The 23,377-nt window shown below is 46.1% G+C and overlaps 1 protein-coding gene across 1 annotated transcript in view; it reads left to right on the top strand.

Annotated features, from left to right (window-relative positions):
- Positions 1 to 1,734: 1,734 nt before the first annotated feature.
- The window catches only part of LOC124545596 (tetratricopeptide repeat protein 28), a 232,198-nt gene continuing 210,555 nt past the window's right edge, over positions 1,735 to 23,377 (top strand). Inside the window, exon 1 of the mRNA XM_047124544.1 lies at positions 1,735 to 1,877. Within this exon, the coding sequence (XP_046980500.1) occupies positions 1,735 to 1,877 (143 nt within the window). The remainder of the gene's footprint in view (positions 1,878 to 23,377) is intronic.

Below are 23,377 nucleotides of genomic sequence, written 5' to 3' on the forward strand. Positions count from 1 at the left end.
TATCGGTCGTCGGGCACATTTTCTCTGGTGTTTCGTCATATATCTGCAAATTCTTTTTTTCGACCTGTAGCTGGAGTCAGCCCAAACAAATGTTTCTCATCACGTCTTTCATGCAACGCCCAGCGTCGATGGAAAGCTTCTATTGTTCTCTGTTACAAACAAAATTATGTTTAAAGTGTTATTTCACGTGCCCATTCGACAAATTAATCTTGCGGCATATTTAGTTGATCGATGTGTATTAACAGGGACAGTAAAAAACGAAGAATAATCCGTACTCTAGCAGGGTCAGCACCGCCCTGACCCGCAATGACTGTTACTGCCAGGCAGAAGCGCGGCTCAGCCGCTGCTGGAGTACCAAGAGTAATCAGTACTCTTTGTGTTTTACTGTTCCTGTATAACTTCGGTAAAAAAACAGTCGAGATCGCAATAACGTTTGTTTATTACGATCGGTTTCGGCTTATGTTAAAGCCATCCTCAGATTTTTCAGGCTCCCTATGCCTGGTGCTCGCGGCTCCTCGATTTTCAAGTGTACACTGTACCACGTGATGCCACGATCGTACACCGTTCATAAGTCGCAATCGGTCTTAATAAGCAAATGTTATTGTGACCTCGACAGTTGTTTTAACCAAAGCGTAGCACCAGATACCTGCGCTCCACAAACAATGTTGTCTAAATTCATATTCCTATATATATAAAGTAATAACGCGCTAGACTAATTTCGGATCGCCCTATCGAATGGACACGTAAAATTCTACTTTAAAACTGATTTTGTTTATAATGAGAAACAAACCTACTTTTTTCTGTCGACGCTGGACCCGTATGAAAGACGTGACGGGGAGGATTTGTTTGGACTGACTCCAGCTGCACACTGTAAAAACGGAATTGCAAATACTGCCGAAAATATGGCTGACGAACCATAGAAGAGACACCCGGTGTATTCATCACGCCAGCTTAAATTGTTTGATTCTCATTTCCCCAAAAGGTTTCAGAAATTCCGTTGGAATGGAACCTGTGCCTTGCGCCTTATTTAATGGCTCTGAGCACTATGGGACTTAACATCTATGGTCATCAGTCCCCTACAACTACTTAAACCTAACTAACCTAAGGACATCACACACATCCATGCCCGAGGCAGGATTCGAACCTGCGACCGTAGCGGTCACGCGGTTCCAGACCGAAGCACCTAGAACCGCACGGCCACACTGGCCGGCTCCTTATTTAATAGTAAGTCTTGTAACGCTGTGTTAATCTCTAATACTGGATGACCTATGTTATCCATCCATATCGAATCTCAGTTCTTCTTGTAGTACCTACAGACATATATTGTCTATTACCATACAGGCAGTCGTATTTGCGAGTTAACCAGGCTTGACTTTTGCGACGCGTCTCGTGTAATTACTGCCTACCTGGATTCGCTCGTCGAAGAAGTCGCTAATGAAGTACCTCACAGCTCCCGCACAGTATCCGGTTTGCAGTGGAGGCGGGCGTTACGTAAGGCGCGAATCTGCAAGTGGTGGCGCACCAGCCGGTAGTCAGACTGCACTGCGCTCGCCGCCTCCACACCCGCTACTGCACTGCCAGCTGGTACGTCCCCATTGTTTGCGCTGGCTGGCCTATATATCCGGTCGCATTGTGCCCCAAGCGGCGCGCCTATTGTGGCCGGATATGCTGCCTTGTGGGGTGTCGATAACGAAAGTATTACGTGGGGAAATTTCTGCAGCTGCGTGACGCAGCATGGGAGCTACGCTGTTTCAAGCTGAGGAGTGCTGGGTGTCGGTGCGCGTCACCATCATTGGTGGCTCATCGACGAAGCTGCGGCTGGGAACGAGAAGTAAGCATGGGAGAGTTAACAGCCCTGCAGGGCACGGTGCACTGCGGTGGGTACTTGCTGCTACGCAGTGGGGCACATAAATCATTGCATGCAGTCTCATTCGGATCAACCTTGCTTCCATTACACTAAAGGTACAGGCCAGGATCTGTACCTTCATTTACGGTAAATTTAGCGGTCTGGATTAAGGGGAGTTCACAATGGCCATCACATCACATCAGATCTCGGGGACGAAGGTTTGACAGCTAACGTCCTCGTCCTTAGTTGATCACGTGACCCCCAAGCTTATTTCTTCCCGATACACAGCCATGCACATCCTCCATACTTCTTTTCGTCGTTCTTTCGCTAGGTCGTGGTTTCTTAGTTGATATTAGTTGCTATTCTACGTCTTTTCATTCGTTCTTTGTTATTAGTTTTTTTGTTTTGTTTTTTGTTATTTGCTACAAACTGAAAACAGCTGAGGACATCGCTGTGAACAGAGATCACGTGACTAGAATTGTCTTGACGTACCGTTCCGTGATGTGAAGGACACGGGGAATATACCCTGATGTGACGGTGCCGTGACCCGTAACGCAACTGCATTTCCGCTCATGACGTTATCAGTGGGCTACGACATATCATTTTGTCTCGTGTAGCGGCGACCTAAGGTACTGTGCCGCGGGAACTTTAATGTGTACAAGGGCATACTTGCAAAGAAACAACAAACTAGTTATTTATTTATTTATTTATTAGAGGTGAAATATATGTTGCGTAGAAATCACGTGCAAATCGTAGAGATTAGGGGGAATGGCGACAGATATTTCTCCCTTACACCACAAGGGATAAAAGTGTGATAGGAAGTGCCTAATACTAGAAAAAGAGAGGAAATGCAGGTTACTGTTAAGTCTCAACAACGAAGGGATATCAGAGATGGAGCAGAAGCTCGTACTGAATAAGGAGTAGCTCTGTGTTTCCACAGAAACCACTGTCTATTATAGGTTTATAAACGTGGTAGCATTGCTAGGAAAAGCAATATAAAGGAATATGTAAGAGAGAAACTGGGAGCTGCCGACTTCTCTTTCTTTGTTCGTTTGTTTGTTTGTTTTGCACATAATTAGAATCGCACATCATTCAGTGTTAGTTCCCTGTGTATTTTATATCCTTACAGAATATAAATTGCATTTTATAAGGAATAAAAATTAGTCGATAGCGTAACTTCTGTGCTTTTATGTAGACAACGCAATTACTTTTGATGCCTGTAACTGAAGCAGAAGTGAGATGTGAAATTAGAGACCAACGCGTCTAATGGAGTGGCCGCTTATAAGAACGTTTACATAAACGGAATTTCGTACTGACACTTACTTTGGGCCCAATGTGGACTGCGGGTTGGACACCTCTGCTCTAAGAGAAGCTGGCTACCGTCCGGGACTGAGACGCGTGGTTCACGGCGTCACAACGCTCAGCAATGAGCACGACGACTTGTGATGATGGCAGTCATATGACGGAGTACGGAGTTTACTACTATTATTTCCACAAACACAGGTGTGTTGGTCGGGCTTTGCAGGCGACATCTGCGGCTGTAATTTGACTAGAGTGGCGGGTGGGCAATATTTGTCGTTTGGAGGATTTCCGGCGAGCGAGGCGCCGGCCAGGCGGCTGGCAGAGGGTGGGCGGTGCTGGTTGTGGTGGGGGGAGGGGGGGGTAGGTCTTGTCGCCTACCTGGGGACAGCGTCCTTCATTAAGGCCGAGCGAGGGGCGCGCAGGTAGAGAACACAGCCCGGGCCCGGGGGCGGCGGGTGGGGGGCGGTGGCGGACTGCCTCATTAGTGGCGCCGCCGCCGTTAATAGATTGACTCCCGCACAGTACGGCCCGCAAGTTGCTCCCCGACTCGACACAAGTCGGTCCGCCGAAGCAACACGGCGCGTCTCAGGCCCGTTTCACACGAGCCGCTTTCTCGTCAAAATCGACTACTCGCCGTGCGTGCACATCACGTGCCAGCGTGTAAACGGCCGCCAGCTACGAACAACTGAGTGCTCTAAAAGCCCCGCGTATGTAAACAAGCTCTTGCCGAGACCACACTCATGTCATAGTAATGCCTTTTGTGCTATTGTGACTTCTTAGTCTTTGTTTCGTTTTTTGCTTTGTTTTCGTGACACATTCCGAAGGTTGTGCGAGGGCCTGCTATTTTCGTATTGGCGTTCTTCCACCAGAGAAACGAAGTAACCGAGACCAAAATGTTATTTCTTCCAGAGCACCTAAATGAAGAAAAGCCAACATTCTGCATAAACATAAAACTGGCCAAGTGCGAGTAGGACTCGCGCACTGTGAGTTCCGTACGTATTTAATTACGTATCATATGAAACTTCCTGGCAGATTAAAACTGTGGGCCGGACCGAGATTCGAACTCAGGACCTTTGTCTTTCGCGAGCAAGTGCCCTACCAACTCAGCTACCCAAGCACGACTCACGCCGCGTCCTCACAGCTGCACTTCTGCCAGTACCCCCTCCTTATCTATATAAACGATTTAGGAGACAATCTGAACAGCTGATTTAGGTTGTTTGCAGATGACGCTGTCGTTTGTCGTCTAGTAACGTCATCAGAAGATCAAAACCAATTGCAAAACGATTTAGAAAAGATATCTGTATGGTGCGAAATGGTAGAGATTATAGGGAATGACGACAGAGATTTCTCCCCTGCACCACAGGGGGTAAAAGTGTGACTAAAATGACCCTAAACAGTGAAAAATGAGGTCATCCACATGAGTGCTAAAAGGAATTCGTTAAACTTCGGTAACACGATAAATCAGTCAAATCTAAAAGCCATAAGTAAAACTAAATACCTAGGGAAAAAAACACACAGAAAACGTTGTGGGGAAGGCGAACTAAAGACTGCGATTTATTGGCGAAACACAGGAAATTCCAGTATGTGTGGGTCAGCAACTTCTATTAATCAGTACAACGAAAAACCAATCCAGAGTTGCAAATTGTACCAGTTTTACTTACTCAAATACTAGTTTCGGGTCGACTCATTTTCAAATCATCATAACATAGTGAAAAATAGTATTTTCAAAGATTTGGAAACCATGTCAAAAATGTGCAACGAACAGTTACAGCGCATACAGATCTTCGAAAATACTATTTTGAAGTTACGATGATTTGAAAATGGGTCTCGGCTGAAACTAGTCATAGAGTCAATATAAAAAGTAAAATTAGCAACTCTGGATTGGTTTTTCGTCATAAAGGCGTTTTTCGTTGCTGCTGAATCTTCTCACAACATTTCAAACAGCTTTCTCCTGCGAATGCGAAAATATTTTCTTGACGCCGACCTACATAAGGAGAAATGATCATTGTAATAAAATAAGGGAAACCAGAGCTCGTGGGGAAAGATATACGAGTTCGTTTCTTCCGCGCGCCGAAATTGGAATAATAGAGGATTACTGTGATTGCACTCGGTGCTCTTAAGAAGGCGTACAGCGAACGTACTGAGGACAATCCGTGCTCAGTTATCAAATGGCTCTGAGCACTATGGGACTCAACTGCTGAGGTCATTAGTCCCCTAGAACTTAGAACTAGTTAAACCTAACTAACCTAAGGACATCACAAACATCCATGCCCGAGGCAGGATTCGAACCTGCGACCGTAGCGGTCTTGCGGTTAAAGACTGCAGCGCCTTTAACCGCACGGCCACTTCGACCGGCTGCTCAGTTACCGTTCGGTGCTTTCTTCTCCTGTCATTCTATACAACATTCAGCGGTACTCACCACCAGTAACAGGAAACGACTCCAAATGTTCGAACATGGCGATTGCAAAGTCCCTGCTCATAAAACCTGCTACCGGAATAACAGGTTTCCCGCGCTCTCCAAGCCGTAGGAACTATGCAGGCTGCACTAGCGGCACAGAAGGAGCTGCAGTTGAAAGAGAACTAGAGAGCCTTTATAGCAGCTCTCTAGGCAGAACTGTTTGTCGCTACCACTAACAGCCACTCGCCACTGACTGGTAGGCGTCGGCAGCCTGGCTACGCAATAAAATAAACATATGTGTTCTTGCCATTAATGCAGCCAAATTTTTGCACAAAAGGTGTTATACTGTGAAGACATGTGCACAAACATTCAGTCACATGTTGATAAGATTTCAAAGAGGTGCAAGATCAGACATTGCCGGCCGGTGTGACCGAGTGGTTCTAGGCGCTTCAGTCTGGAACTGCGCGACCGCTACAGTCGCAGGTTCGAATCCTGCCGCGGGCATGCGTGTGTGTGATGTCCTTCGGTTAGATTTAAGTAGTTCTAAGTTCTAGGGGACTGATGACATCAGTCCCATAGTGCTCAGAGCCATTTAAACCATTTTGCAACTACTCGTAACTTCAAAAAAATCGAAAATCGTGCACTTAACAGAACAGAACGACCACGAAGTCACTGAGTCACACCTGGAATAAATCAACTCAAAAAATACCTAGGAGTAACTATTTGCATTGATACAGGGGTGGACAGAAATGTGGAAACACCAAAAACGCAACACACTACCATGCCTTAAATGGTGCAGGAAAACCTTCGATTTTCAAAACAGCTTCCACTCGTCTCGGAAAGAATACAGGCTCTGGATGGTTGTCAAGGCAATCTTATATTATTCTTCCTGCAATACAGTGTCAAGTTCAGAAAACGGAGGTGGATAATGAATCACACACCGTTCTCTCGAAAGTAGACCACAGAGACACAATAACATTCTGGTCTGGTGACTGCGGTAGCGGGAGAAGGTGCGGCGTTTCATCCTCGTGCTCAGAAAGCCAGTCGTGGACGGTGCGAGCTGAGAAAAATGGCTCTGTCCTCTTGGGACACACCATCACCAATGGGGAACAAACACTGTTCCAGGGGATGGACCCGAAGAGCCAAAATTGTCACATAACCCTTGGCAGTAATGGAACATTCAGAGTAAACATGGATCTTATGGTACTTGTGGTGATCCATCCTTACAGAATGACGAGATCACCCAGGGAATGCCACGAAAACATTTCTCAGACCACAACGCTCCCTCTTAAGGCCTGTACGCTTCCGACGAGTTTTGCAGAATGTATTTTTTTTTTCCAGCCATTTCACGACGTCCATCTGTCTGATGGAGCATGAAACATGATTTATCTGAGAAGGCCACCTCCGGCCACTCAGCAGACGTCCAGTTGCGAGTACTGCTGATGAACAGCAGTCAGCTTGGCTCCATGAACCGGGAGGCCGCTGCGGAGGCCAAGGGCAGCATCGTTCGCTAAACGATCGTTGAGGATACACTGTTGGCAGCCCCTTGGTTCATCTGGGCAGTCAGTTGGTCAGCAGTTCAAATGGTCTGTTCGAATAGTTCAAATGGCTGTGAGCACTATGGGACTCAACATCTGAGGTCACCAGTCCCCTAGAACTTAGAACTACTTAAACCTAACTAACCTAACGACATCACACACATCCATGCCCGAGGCAGGATTCGAACCCGCGTCCGTAGCAGTCGCGCGGTTCCGGACTAAAGCGCCTAGAACCGCTCGGCCACCGCGGCCGGCTGCACGTCTGTTCGCCCGTACACATCTCCGCAGCCGTCGTTCTCCTCTGTCACTTATGGACCGGAATGCAGGTCAGCTGCCTCGGTGTCGGTTGTGGATAGCGCCATTTTGCCATGTACGGTATACTCTAACCAGGCCGTTACGCACAAAGTTCACAAACTTAGCCATATCGGAAATACTTCCACCTTTGGCTTGAAAATCAATGATCCTGCTCCTTTAGACGTCAGATAAACCACTCCTTTCCGCATTACGACGATGGCAGCACTGTTTCTGCATCCTCCTGACACGCTTTATATATCATCCACTGCTAGTGCTGCAAGCGCCGGATTAAAAGTTCACAGAAAATATTAATACGAGTCGACTGTGTATAAACACGACTGATCTAAAAGCTTTAACAATAAACTGCCTTTTCTTTAGGCCGTGCGATTCTAGGCGCTACAGTCTGGAACCGAGCGACCGCTACAGTCGCAGGTTCGAACCCTGCCTCGGGCATGGATGTGTGTGATGTCCTTAGGTTAGTTAGGTTTAATTAGTTCTAAGTTCTAGGCGACTGATAACCTCAGAAGTTAAGGCGCATCGTGCTCATATCCATTTGAACCTTTTCTTCAGTCACCAACGTACTCGTTTACTGTAACGTCGCCGTGTTTTCCGATAAAGTTCAAATTCAAATGGCTCTAATCACTATGGGACTTAACATCTGAGGTAATCAGTCCCCTAGACTTAGGACTACTCAAACCTAACTAACCTATGGACATCACACACATCCATGCCCGAGGCAGGATATGAACCTGCGACCGTAGCAGCAGCGCGGTTCCGGACTCAAGCGCCTAAAACCGTTCGGCCACAACGGCCGGCTTCCGATAAAACACGGGTTCAATAATAGCGCGGTTGACTAGCGCAAGTACTCATCACATTGATCCGCACTACACAGATACACACCAGGCACTTCATAACAGGTGGGAGAAAGGCATCGGCAAGATCATCTCCACTAGGACCTTGCCTAGAGCGGCGATCCAGGATTCGCGAGTCTGCTCTACAACACTCATTGTCTGAAGATGCGACTAACTTGATAGGAATTAAAACACAATTGCAGCTATTATTTATTTTATTTTGCGTATGGCAATACAGCGACAATATTTTATATAAGTACAACAATGTGTAAACGAAAAGTATAAAACAAAACAATGTGTAAATAGTACATGTTTAAAAAAACAAGCAATAGCACAAAACTATAAAGTACAAACACTCAAGACAAAATAACTACACGTTAAAAGCTTGGCAAGCCTGACTAGAAACTCATTCATATATTTAAAGCTCAATATCTAGATTGCACAGCTAATCCAAAGCAGAGGGTTTCACATATTGTACACTCCTGGAAATTGAAATAAGAACACCGTGAATTCATTGTCCCAGGAAGGGGAAACTTTATTGACACATTCCTGGGGTCAGATACATCACATGATCACACTGACAGAACCACAGGCACATAGACACAGGCAACAGAGCATGCACAATGTCGGCACTAGTACAGTGTATATCCACCTTTCGCAGCAATGCAGGCTGCTATTCTCCCATGGAGACGATCGTAGAGATGCTGGATGTAGTCCTGTGGAACGGCTTGCCATGCCATTTCCACCTGGCGCCTCAGTTGGACCAGCGTTCGTGCTGGACGTGCAGACCGCGTGAGACGACGCTTCATCCAGTCCCAAACATGCTCAATGGGGGACAGATCCGGAGATCTTGCTGGTCAGGGTAGTTGACTTACACCTTCTAGAGCACGTTGGGTGGCACGGGATACATGCGGACGTGCATTGTCCTGTTGGAACAGCAAGTTCCCTTGCCGGTCTAGGAATGGTAGAACGATGGGTTCGATGACGGTTTGGATGTACCGTGCACTATTCAGTGTCCCCTCGACTATCACCAGTGGTGTACGGCCAGTGTAGGAGATAGCTCCCCACACCATGATGCCGGGTGTTGGCCCTGTGTGCCTCGGTCGTATGCAGTCCTGATTGTGGCGCTCACCTGCACGGCGCCAAACACGCATACGACCATCATTGGCACCAAGGCAGAAGCGACTCTCATCGCTGAAGACGACACGTCTCCATTCGTCCCTCCATTCACGCCTGTCGCGACACCACTGGAGGCGGGCTGCACGATGTTGGGGCGTGAGCGGAAGACGGCCTAACGGTGTGCGGGACCGTAGCCCAGCTTCATGGAGACGGTTGCGAATGGTCCTCGCCGATACCCCAGGAGCAACAGTGTCCCTAATTTGCTGGGAAGTGGCGGTGCGGTCCCCTACGGCACTGCGTAGGATCCTACGGTCTTGGCGTGCATCCGTGCGTCGCTGCGGTCCGGTCCCAGGTCGACGGGCACGTGCACCTTCCGCCGGCCACTGGCGACAACATCGATGTACTGTGGAGACCTCACGCCCCACGTGTTGAGCAATTCGGCGGTACGTCCACCCGGCCTCCCGCATGCCCACTATACGCTCTCGCTCAAAGTCCGTCAACTGCACATACGGTTCACGTCCACGCTGTCGCGGCATGCTACCAGTGTTAAAGACTGCGATGGAGCTCCGTATGCCACGGCAAACTGGCTGACACTGACGGCGGCGGTGCACAAATGCTGCGCAGCTAGCGCCATTCGACGGCCAACACCGCGGTTCCTGGTGTGTCCGCTGTGCCGTGCGTGTGATCATTGCTTGTACAGCCCTCTCGCAGTGTCCGGAGCAAGTATGGTGGGTCTGACACACCGGTGTCAATGTGTTCTTTTTTCCATTTCCAGGAGTGTATAACGTCAGAGACAGGTCCGGCGTATCTTCTTAAGGGGCATTCCTCAATAATATGGCGGACGTTCTGTTCTGGTGCTCCACAGTCACAGGCTGGTGAGTCGCATAGACCCCACTTGTACTTACATGCTTTGCATCTTGCATGGCCCGTTCTGATACGGTTTAATTTAGTCCATGTACATCTCTTCAGGTCAAAGCCCGGTAATTCCAGAGTAGGGTCTTGGATACCTTGTTTATTAATTCCAGAATCATTCCAAAAGTGCCGCCATTGCTCCTTGATGTCAGGTTGATGTTCTTGTGTATTAACCCACACAGGCTTCCGTGGCTTCAAGCGGGTCGATGGTATTTCGTTCAAAACATCGTGGATTGGTAGATTCCGTGGGTAATCTGAGTCATGAATTTTTGACCACTCTCTTGCTGCTGCTTCTTGCCTTCTCAATTGTGAAGGTGGGATATTGCTTAGAGTATGCAGCCAAGGGACTGGGTTGGATTTAATAGTACCCGTTATTATCCTCATACACTCGTTCAACTGGACGTCGGTTTTCTTGGTATGAGTGCTCGAATGCCAGACAGCAGAGCAATATTCCGCAACAGGATATACCAGGGCTATTGCGGCAGTACGTAAGGTGGATACTTGAGCTCCCCATGTCGAGCCAGCCAATTTTCTCAGGATGTTGTTGCGACTCTTTAGCTTTTGGCTTACGTTTTCTAGATGTTTTTTGTAAGTCAGGAAGCGGTCTAGTGGTATGCCAAGGTATATGGGGTTGAAGTTATGTTTGACTCTTTGTTCACAGAAGTTCACATTCAGTTCCTGGTGGGCCATTTTATTGCAGTGAATCGATAACATACAACAAGGACTCGTATTTCTTCCCAAGGTTGCTCAGAAGTGAACATGTAACACGTCAGCCTCAGTTGCAAACAGAAACCAATCTTTACCCAGTTTTCAGCCAAAATAATTTGGCCTTCTTCAGAAGCCAGTGACACTAAATTACTGGATGCCAAAGTTTGGCCATGTCAGGTATAAAACTGTAGCACCGTAGTAACCAGTCATAAATTTACATCACTTGGGCTGCAGAGAAACAGCAGGCCCCACTGCGGGGACGAGGTCGATAGGCCGCGAGAGCAGCGCAGGAACAATTTTATACTTGACATGGTCTAACTTTGGCAGCTGCGCTAGTGGCTTCTGAAGAAGGCCAAATTATTTTGTCTGAAACCTGGGTAAAGATTGGTTTCTATTTGCAGCTGAGGCTGACGTGTTACATGTTCAGTTATCACAGTTGCTGACAGGGCTGCACAATGTTAAAAATTCTTTGCTCATAAGTCGTGTAACTAGCCTAAACCGATACGTCACCTGGCACAGTGTCCGAGCAACGGGTCGCTGCGTCACACTGTGATGGCAGCCTGCCTGCGGGTGTGCTGGTTCCCACGCAGCATATTAACGACACATTTAAAACCCACATTCACAATCGAGATGAGACTGGGACTCTCCTGCGTCCGACTGACGAGGCAGCGTCGCGGTCCCAACATCGATAAGACCAGCGACAATATTAATTGCCCGTCGTTTCGATGTACTTCAGATTATGTCCGACTTGTTTGTTCCACCGACTGTGCGGACATTTGCTTCACCATAAACCTTCGGAACAAGCTGCCATCAATTACAGGGCGTGCGAATCGCAATATTGGGGCCCTCAAAAGAATTGCCCAAGTGCTCGACACTCTACCAATTAAGCCCCGCCTCTGTAATTTATCTGGATTTATGGGCTCGTAATCACATGGACCACACATTGTCGCAACGAAGAAGCTGCCACAGGTTAATAAAGCATCTAGACGTACGCTGTAGAAACAAGGTTATGCCTGTATAATTCAATTCCTTCAGTACACGAAAGTATGGCTTGAGGCATTACGTGAGTAGCCACCTTAACATCGCAAAGATGCAATTAGTGGCTTTTCTGACACGCTGTCTTTTGCTCCGTATATCTTGATGCATCTCTTATATCAGTACATCAATGTGCAAATTAGCACCGCCCTACTGATACAGTGTAAGTACTATTTTATATGCGAATGCTCGCTTTTGATCTTTACAGTGTGGCGGTTATGAAGGCTGCTTTGTTAGAAGCGAACTTTCGTATTGGGCCTTACACTTCTGACCAGTTTGTCCTTATGGCTGGGAGCTACAGAAACAATAAATATGTGAGGTTTTATATATATATATATAAGGGCGACACTACGTTGTGGTAAACCAATAGCAGGAGTATCAGAGAGAGACAAATTTTCGCGAAGTTAATGACTGGTTTTAATTGCTTTACAGTCTGAAAACGTGCTTCTCATTCGACTCTGAAATGTCAGAAATACACTGAAGCGCCAGAGAAACTGGTATAGACATGCGTCTTCAAATACAGAGATATGCAACCAGGCAGAATATGGCGGGGCGGTCGGCAACACTTACATCAGACAACAAGCATCTGGCGCAGTTGTTAGATTGGTTACTGATGCTACAGTGGCAGTTTATCAAGATTTAGGAGAGTTTGAACGTGGTGCTATAGGCGGCTCACGAGTTATGCGACATAGTATCTCCGAGGTAGCAATGAAGTGATGAATTTCCCGTACGACCATTTCACGACTGTACCGTGAATATCAGTTAACCAGTAAAACACCAAATCTCCGACATCGCTGCAGCCGGAAAAAGACCCTGCAAGAACGGGACCAACGGCGACTGAAGAAAATCGTTCAACGTGGCAGAAATGCAACCCTTCTGCAAATTGCTGCAGATTTCAACGCTGGGCCATCAACAAGTGTCACCGTGCGAACCATTCAACAAAACATCTTAGATATGGGCTTTCGGAAACGAAGGACCACTTGTGTACCCTTGATGACTGCGCGACACAAAGCTTTACGCCTCTCCTGGATTAGTCAACACCGAGATTGGAGTGTTGATGACTGGAAACATGGTCGGATGGGCCTCGTTTCAAACTGTGTAGAGCGGACGGACGTGTACGGGCTTGGAGACAACTTCATGAATCCATGGGCCCTGCACCTCAGCAGGAGATTGTTCAAGCTGGTGGAGACTGTAGCGGTGTGGGTCGTGTGCAGTTGGAGTGATACGGGACCCCTGATACGTCTGGATACGACTCTGGCAGGTGACACATATGTAAGCCTCCTGTCTGATCACCTGCATCCATTCATGTCCATTGTACATTGCGATAGACTTGGGAAATTTCAGCAGGACATTGCGACCCCCAACAGAATGGCTCTAGGAACACTGTTCTGAGCTTAAACACCTCCCCTGTCCACCAAACGCCCCAGACATGAAGATTATTGAGCATATCTGGGATGCATTGCCTTTCATAAGAGATCTCCACCCCCTCGTACCCTTACGGATTTATGGACAATCCCGCACAGGATTCGTTGTGTCAAATCCCTCCAGCACTACTTCTGACATTATTCCAGTCCATGCCACGTCGTGTTACGGCACTTCTGCGTGCTCATGGGGGCCCTACACGATATTAGGCAGGTGGACCAGTTTCCTTGGCTCTTCAGAGCATAATTCATTCGATAAGTGTAGTTTACCACAAAGAAACAGTACGCAGGTAGAATGTTATTAGTTTGTGGGTTTAGACGTTTATGAAAATTTAAACTCAAAAGCTCAGATAGTAGACTTACGAAACATGTTGCCGTGAACATGATTCCCACCTTTAGAGATACACTAATCAATAAACATGGTTTACATATTTACTTTGGTTTTATTGATTCATGTCGTAGAAAATTATGTTTTCGTGGTACTTCTTAACATAAGCAAAAATGTATCACTCCTCCAATTTACGCGAGATATTTTCACACGAACAACTTGTAGGCTCTTTCTGAAGGAAATTTACTGATGAAATTATCAGTTTGGGTACAGGACAAAGTGAAGCACAGCTGTAAATTAACCATGAATTTTTTTATTTATCGTATGGCGTCAACAGTAAATATTTAAGAAAGAGATACATTTTACCATCATTATACATTTACGGATTTAGGCACAAAGCTAATATGTTTGAATTCTTAAAGTTAGTAATTCAGTAATACTAAAATGACATTTAAACTATTCAAATAAGACCGTTAATTAAAACAGAGATGTTCAATCAGAGTTCAACATCTTTTGAATGAAGCCTATTGACTGCAGAGGGAGCAGCATTAATAAAGTCACTGAATGGTCCTGGATACTTTCTCGAAGGACAGTCTTGGACAATATGCTGAACAGTTTGATCTTGGGTCTCCCAAACGCAGGCTGGAGAGTTTCGGTGTCCTCACTTGTCATCTTAGCATTACAACAGGCGTGACAGGTTCTTATCCTGTCCAGTCGTGTCTACTCACTCCTCTTCAGACCAAATCCTGGCAGATGGATCTTGAACACATGTTTATTGTTACAGCATTCCATGTCTTGCACCACTCAAACTTCTTGTTGTTTCTTTCACTGTGCCTCTGTGAAGTGCGTGACATCAAGCGGTCTGGAGGAGCGTCATTTAAGACTGTATGAATTGGGTCGTCTTAGGTGATGCAGCTTCTTCCACCCTCGATCGTTTCCTTCTTGGCGTCGCAATTCAGGTGGAGAAATATTACTGATAGCGTGCAGCCAAGGGATCGGCGTGGATTTTTGTACACCAGTAGTAATTTCACTGATTCATTCAGATGGATGTCCAGTTTTCTTGCATGAGCACTGTGTTGCCTCGCTGGGGTACAGTATTCAGCTACTGCGTATATTAGGGGTTGGGTTGTTTGTGAGAAGAGACCAAACTGCGAGGTCATCGGTCTCATCGGATTAGGGAAGGATGGGGAAGGAAGTCGGCCGTGCCCTTTCAAAGGAACCATCCCGGCATTTGCCTGGAGCGATGTAGGGAAATCACGGAAAATCTAAATCAGGATGGCCGGACGCGGGTGCGTATATTAGTGTCAGAGCTGCAGTCCGTAGGGCGGGTGGTTCAGCACCCCAGGTTGTGCCAGCCAGTTTCTTTATGCTGTTGTTTCGGGTCTGCCCATGCAGATAAAGTGGCTGAAAGCAAGAAGTATTTTGATCAAGAAAGAACTTGAATGAGATTTTCACTCTGCAGCGGAGTGTGCGCTGATATGAAACTTCCTGGCAGACTAAAACTGTATGCCCGACCGAGACTCGAACTCAGGACCTTTGCCTTTCGCGGGCAAGTGCTCTACCATCTGAGCTACCGAAGCACGACTCACTCCCGGTCCTCACTGCTTTACTTCTACCAGTATCTCGTCTCCTACCTTCCAAACTTTACAGAAGCTCTCCTGCGAACCTGCCCGTGAAAGGCAAAGGTCCCGAGTTCGAGTCTCGGTGGGGCACACAGTTTTAATCTGCCAGGAAGTTTCAAGAAAGAACTTGTTTCCCTATGGTAATTTCTTCTATACTGAATAATAATTCTGGAACAGAAATCAATAGTCTACTACCATTGTTGTTGTTGTGATCTTCAGTACAAAAAATGTGTGTGAAATCTTATGGGACTTAACTGCTAAGGTTACCAGTCCCTAATCTTACACACTACTTAACCTAAATCATCCTAAGGACAAACACACACACCCATGCCCGAGGGAGGACTCGAACCTCCGCCGGGACCAGCCGCACAGTCCGTGACTGCAGCGCCCTAGACTGCTCGGCTAATCACGCGCGGCTCTTCAGTACAAAGACTGGTTTGATGTAGCTCTCCACGCTATTTTGTGCAAGTCTTTTCATCTGTGAATAACTACATCAGACTAAACGCATTTTAACTTGCTTACCGTATTCATGTGTAGGTCATCCTGTACAGATTTTACGTCCCACTCTTCCCTAATTTACTATCTCTTAATGCCTAAAGATGTGTCCTGTCAACCGATTCCGTCTTCTAGTCATGTTATACCACAAGTTTCTTTTTTCTCCAGTTCCGTTCTTTATCTTGCCATTATTTACGCTATGTACCAATCCAATCTTCAGCATTCTTCTGTAGCGCCAAGTTTCACAAACTTCTATTTTCTTCTTATCTGAGCTGCTTGTCGTCCACGTTTCCCTTCCGTGCAAGGCTGCACTTCAGACAGATACCCTCAGAAGTCTCCCCAGCACTTAAATTTATATTATACGATACGAAAGTCCTAATTTTCATGGACAAAATGTAAGGGAACTATCATCATCGACAGTTCCTTTTCATTTGCGCGTCTTTTATTGTAAGACCAATGTGATGCTGTTTAAGGTCATGACATACGTAGGTGACCACGTGTTCTTACTGTAACTTTCGAAACATCTAAGAAAGATTAACTGCCTTTCCCTCTGATGTTTTTGCTCTTTCTTCCTGTGGTGATGGCTTGAGAGACCGAAACCGGCAGAGAATAAAGGTCTATTTGTACAACTGGTGGTTAAAATGCAGTTCTTTAAGGATTTGAAAGCTTTAGAAAGTCTCTTTGCTAAAATATATACATTCCGTTAGCCTTGCTTTACTTTTGTTGATGTTCATCTTATAATGTCTTTTTATGGTACTATCTATTCCGTTTAAGTGCTGTTCCAAGCCCTTTACATGGCATCCGCAAACGTCAAAATTGTTAAATATTCTCTCTGAACTTCAATTCCCTTTGCATATTTCTCCATGGTTTGGTCTACACGTCTACTATGTACTTGTAAGTAATGATGTATGGGTCTATAAGTAAAAAATGATTCAAATGGCTCTGAGCACTATGGGACTGAACATCTGAGGTCATCAGTCCCCTAGAACTTAGAACTTCTTAAACCTAACTAACCTAAGATCACACACGTCCAAGCCCGAGGCAGGATTCGAACCTGCGTCCGTACCAGTCGCGCGGTTCCGGACTGAAGCTCCTAGAACCGCTTGGCCACAACGGCGGGCGGTCTATAAGTACATTTCGTTTAATACGTATGTGTAATAGCTGTTCAAACGCAACTTTCTACATCCGAACGCTTACGTGAATATGATGTATGAAAATATAACTAAGAAAGTACCCGATTTCTCCAGGGAAACGCGATGTTAGTTCGGAAACAAATACAAGGCGCCTTGTTTTTTCCCCTCCTTCCTCTTCCCTCCTCCTTCTCCTCCTCCTCCCACATCAGTAAATTAGGGGCGTTCGGCCGCTAATGGAGTACGTTAGGTACCGAATCCATCACCTCCAATCACGACTGTCTGTTGCCGCTGTAGGCGTTACGGAATTAAGTACTTCATTTATTAGCGTTCACCACCGGTCCCTCTCTCTCTCTTCTCCATTTCTGCTTCAGCTGTTTAACTAGAAACGACTCAGAATGAATTAGGTGCCGCGCATGCGTAAAGCTTCGACATAACACTCGAAAACTGGTCCAGAACGGAGCTATATAAAAAAAACTAATTAGTGAGTCACGCTTTTTTTCTTTTGTAGAGTTGCTCCTCTTCTGAAACCGAAGAGTCATGAATGCGACATTAGAAGGATTTAACTGAGCCCAGGTACACGGCAAGGGCAGGACAACGAAATGATACTTCGTGTTACATATAAAAGCTGCACGATAAAAATTACTCGAAGTTGATACCAAGGACAGAGCCGTTAATGTTTAAACATGAAGTGGGTTTGTTGATGAGCTGGATATAAGATGACAACATTCTGACCGCTTTTAGTTGCTAAATCTTGCACCCGGTATTCTCACATCCAGCCAACTTCTTCGCTTATTTCTCTCTTAATACCGATAATTCCACAAGCAATGGATAACGAGGCACCTAAGTGACATTCTTCTGATCTATATTTTTCCCGACGCCAATTTGTGTTTTCGTAGTTTACCACAGTTGCGTGGACTCAACTCGAAGAAACCGACATCATTTCTCTCTCCGATAAAGTCACTTCTATATCAAATGCAAGTATAGATGTTTCGCTTCAGAAACGAATAGTAATAGCACAAAAAAGAGATGGAATTATGGGTATTCGGACACATGAAAAAAGCCAACGTGCATACTCCTGGCCCATGTAAGTTTTATCTCCAGTAAGACGATAAAGATAGAAAGCTTACTTTACTTTATTTCCCAGTGAAGTAGTTTTCACCGACTGTATATCGGATATATCGAAACATTGTTTTCAAACTTGGAAAACAATTCTGTATAATATAGTTTTCTGTCTTCTTTCGTCGTACACAATGATTCCTTAATACGAAAAACAGCAAGTTGTGCCTGATTCCATGTCTGTGTTAAAATGTTGATCCTTTTACAACTGGCTCAGTGCGAAGACAAGAGTATACTACTCCCACTTAGGACCATGCTTAGTAACGCTCTGCGGCTTTCAAACCAATCTTCGGGTGACTATGCGAGCGCTACGAGAAGTCGCTAAAGCTTGTAAGCACGTCAGTTAGTTTAACTGTCAACATTGCCCACATATCACACTGACGATGAAACGTTTGGTGTTTCCGGTAGGAGCTATATACTCTCGCTGCGCATGCGCACAGAATACTTTCTTCTTCTCGTGCTCCTCAACCCTCTGACAGAGAATGAACCCGGCCGGAGTGGCTGAGCGGTTCTAGGGTCTACAGTCAGGAACCGCGCGATCGCTGCGGTCGCAGGTTCGAATCCTGCCTGGGGCATGGATGTGTGTGACGTCCTTAGGTTTAAGTAGTTCTAAGTTCTAGGGGAGTGATGACCTCAGAAGTTAAGTCCCATAGTGCTCAGAGCCTTTTGAATCATTTGAACAGAGAATGAAAAATTATCACATTCTGGAACTGGGATAAATCACTCCAGGCTAGTTCAAGAAAAGCTGGATAACGATCCATATCAAAACCCCAACCGGTAAACTGTGTCATTTTGGGCGCTGCTGCACGTGCTAGGTGTAGTCCTGGAGAAAGCACGCGCCAGTCCTTCTTGTGTCTTAATCAAACTGTTTGTTAAGCGATCTCTTTTTGATTTCCCAGTTATGGTTCTGCATTTGTCCAAGCGATACATAACGTAGCAACTATGTAAATCTCAAGAAACTTGTGTGTCGCCATCCTACAAAACGCTCTTCGCCGACCTCTGTTCACTCTCACCGCCCTCGTTTCATTGTTTAGGCTGCTACTTAGACTCAGGAGTGCGATTATTGTTCCAACAGTCATCCACGGTGACGAATATTTCAAACGACACGTGGATGTTGTGCCTAGTCACGCCCAGACTGCACATACGCAGCTTTGTCATTTCCAAGTTTTCCTGCAGAATTCAGTGTTTACGATGTCAATCACGACCATCTGTATGCCCTTTCCCTAAGGGTAACCTTTCCAAATGTTCTCTTTGTGGCGATGTCAGTTACCATCTTCTGTACGTCTCCGACCATTTATAAACTTATTAACTAAAAAATAAGTAGCCTTCGATGTCAGTGCAAAGCCAGTTGTCCATCTCTTACAAAATGTAATTATTTAAAACGGTGTGTCTCACGGACTGGTGCAAAACATTCTGACACCATGTGGGGGGCTTGCATAGTAGCTGTCTTGAAGTACGACTGTCTGGTGCAGATGTGTGTGTGTGTGTGTGTGTGTGTGTGTGTGTGTGTAGTGGTATTCGAGCTGTTGCAATGGCGACAGAAAGAAGATTGTCAAAGCCGATGCCGGTACACACAGCCTACCCGTCTCGAATAGCAGCATCGGGCCTCCGGACTTAACATTCCCGTAAGATGGACAGATCACCACCGACAGTGGCGCATGGCCTCCATGAAACGCTGCGGAGGGGTTTGAAATTTAAAACAGGACGTTGGTGGCAAAATTTTGTACCACCTCCTACGTTAGAACCGTCTACCTCCCAATGCAGCGGCAATACACAACCGTTCCTTAGTGGCATCAACTACAGAGATGGATAAAATGTGCAGTTGTTGTTGTTGTTGTTGTTTTTGTTAGTGTTGTGCTCTTCTGTTCGCAGACTGGTTTGATGCAGCGCTCCACGCTACTCTATCTTGTGCAATCCTCATCATCTCCGAGTAACTACTGCAAACCACGTTCTTCTGGACCCGGTTACTGTATTCATCTCTTGGTCTCCATCTATGATCTTTACCCCCCACCGCCCCCCCCCCCTCCTCATGCTTCCCTCCAGTACTAAATTGACTATTTCTTGATGTCTCAGAATGCAACCGATCCATTGTTCTTTTCTCACCAGTTCTGTTCAGCAACTCCTCAAGTTACGCGATCTACCCACCTGATCTTAAGCACTTTTATGTAGCACTACATTTAAAAACCTATATACTCTCCTTGTCTGAACCGCTTAACCTCCACCTTTCACTTTAGTCCAAGGCTACTCTCCAGACAAATGCCTTCAGAAAAGGGCTCCTAACACATTTATATTCGCGCAGTAACAACCCGAAAATCGATTTGCTCTTGTCTTCTACGCCACACAACAAGCTGATTACTTCAAAAAAAATGTGCACATCACAACCGCTTCAGACTTCCAACAAATGCGTTACAAGAATCAGTTCCTCACTGGTCTGAAAACGTACGCTCTGTGAATTCCAACACCAGACCATTCTGTGGACTACAACGTCTTTCCTGTAATTTCTGTCACCGAAGACGTTTGTGACGCTCTCGCGATACTTTATTCTGTAGTCCGGTAGTGCCTTTTTTTACAATTTTCATTCCTGCCAACATAGTTTTCAATTATTTACGTGGGAAACTTGTGTCGAAACGCCACGCACCCGTTTGAGAGGACGGTAAAAACTGACAGCGGGGCAGGACTGGTTGTCATAGTTGTTAGCTGGACATAGGAAAGCTGTCAGGTAGTCGAGAAATCCTCGAGAAGCACAGCTGAGAGCTCACATTTTTTTCTAGGAGAGAATGCAGTCATTTCGGATTTCAGCCAGGTTTCGTGTTACCGGTGGGCACTGTTGAAGATGACAGGACCTAGAAATAGTTGTGATACACGGGTAGGATTTACGGAGGCGGAGAGGATTTACAGTGAAGAGCAGACAGGGACAGGACAAAGAACCAGCGGCGTCCGGCACCCCGCCTCTATCCGCGCTCGCGACGTGATGGGGAGAACAAAACGCCGGCCGCCGTGTCGCCAGCGCCCGGACGCGTTTAAACATTCATTATTCCCGGCCACTCCGGGGAATAGGAAATCAACCCGTCCGAATCCGGTTTGGAGCGCCGCCCTCCTAGAACCGTATCGACAGTCGACTCGCGCCATTTTATAGCGAAGCTTTCCTGCAAACTCTAGCCGCAGGGGGCAACTCCGGGGGCGGTTATTCGAGCCTTATCTACCTTCTGCTCATACGAGGGTGGATCAGATGAAAACCTAAAATAATTTTTAAATATTATTTATTTTGCAGAAGTGGTACAAATCCGCATTACTTTTCAACACAATCTCCCCCACGCTCAATGCAAGTCCTCCAGCGCTTACAAAATGCATAAATTCCTTTAGAAAAAAATTCTTTTGCTAGTCCGCACAACCACTGATGCACCGCATGGCGTACCTCTTCATAAGAACGGAACTTCTTTCCTCCCATTGCGTCTTTGAGTGGTGCAAACATATGGAAATCACTTGGGGGAAGGTCTGGTGAGTATGGTGGATGAGGAAGACACTCAAAATGCGGGTCTGTGGTTGTTGCAACTGTTGTACGGGCAGTGTGGGGCCTTGCATTGTCATGTTGCAAAAGGACATCTGCTGACAGCAATCGTCGTCGCTTTGATTCGATTGCAGGCCGCAATGGATTTTTTAGGAGATCTGTGTATGATGGACTGGTGACAGTGGTCGCTCTAGGCATGTAATGCTCCAAAATGACGCCTTTTTCGTCCCATAAGAGAGTCAGCATAACCTTCCCTGCTGATGGTTCTGTTCCAAACTTCTTTGGTTTTGGTGATGAGGAATGGCGCCATTCCTGCCTCGCTCTCTTCCTTTTGCGGTTGGTGGAATTGAACCCAGGTTTCGTCCGCATTAACGATTTTTGCAAGGAAGCCATCACCTTCTCATTTAAAGCTCCGAAGAAATTCTTCACAAGCATCAACACATCGTTCTCTCATTTTAGGAGTCAGCTCCCGCGGCAGCCATCTTTCAGACACTTTTTGAAACTGGAGCACATCGTGCACAATGTGGTTTGCTGACCCATGACTAATCTGTAAACCTGCTGCAATGTCATTCAGTGTCACTCGGCGGTTTTCCTTCACTATGGCTTCAACTGCTGCAATGTTCTGTGGAGTCACAACTCGTCTTGCCTGACCTGGACGAGGAACATCTTCTACTGAAGTCACACCATTTGCGAACTTCCGACTCCATTCGTAGACTTGCTGCTGTGACAGACATGCATCACCGTACTGAACCTTCATTCGTCGATCAATTTCAGTAGGTTTCACACCTTCACTACGCAAAAACCGAATAACAGAACGCTGTTCTTCCCTGGTGCAGGTCGCAGTATCAGTATAAAGATGGCCATCTTTATACTGATACTGCGACGGTATGCGTGCATTTGTACTGCGCTGCCACCTACAGTCCATTCTGCACGCTGTTTGTAGCAAGCTTACCAACTTACGGGATAACGGCGCGAAATTTCGATTTGTTATTAGAAATTTAAGGTTTTCATTTGACTCGCCCTCGTATCTGCAACTGCTTCAGCAAGTGTATTTGTAGTGTAGAACCAGTCGGCTTACATACAGTGTTGTAAAATATTTTATGCTTTATGGATCGCTTATCACGGATTGTGTGAGATTTGGAAAAAAAGGTTAGACAAGTGCGAGTAGTACTCGCGCAGTGAGAGTTCTGTAAAAAAACTTAATTATGTATAGAGACAGTTCGTCTATAGTTTTTGATGAGTGAGTCTGCGAGTATCGGCCTATTCTGAAAATAAGGTCTGATCGGTCGCAAAATGGAAACCACTGTGAACATAAAAATTGTTTTATTTGTAACATTTAGCTCCACATTCCAGCTACTTCTCTACATAGTTGCCGCTCCGATTTAGACATTTGTCGCAGTGTTGTACGAACTTTCCAATACCCTTATCATAGAAGCAAGCCGCCTGTGCTTCCTGCCAGTTCTCTATGCTGGTCTGCAGCTCGTTGTCTGTGCTAAAATGTTGTCTTCATAGCTAGTGACTGATGTGAGCAGAGATTATACTGAGGGAGACCAATTACGTGCTTTGATGTGGGTCATCAGATACTTCCCATGGAAAACGCTACAGGAGCATCTTCATTGCCCCTTCGGGAGTGCGGCCGAGAACTGTCGTGCAGAAGGAAACGTATGACAGCTGTGTTATGTGGGCTGCATGTGGTCAGGTGAATCTTACACCAGGCCCGCATACTTTGAGGGAGACACCATCGTTCGAAG

The sequence above is a fragment of the Schistocerca americana genome, chromosome 8, assembly GCF_021461395.2.
Source record: "Schistocerca americana isolate TAMUIC-IGC-003095 chromosome 8, iqSchAmer2.1, whole genome shotgun sequence".
Lineage (NCBI taxonomy): Eukaryota > Metazoa > Arthropoda > Insecta > Orthoptera > Acrididae > Schistocerca > Schistocerca americana.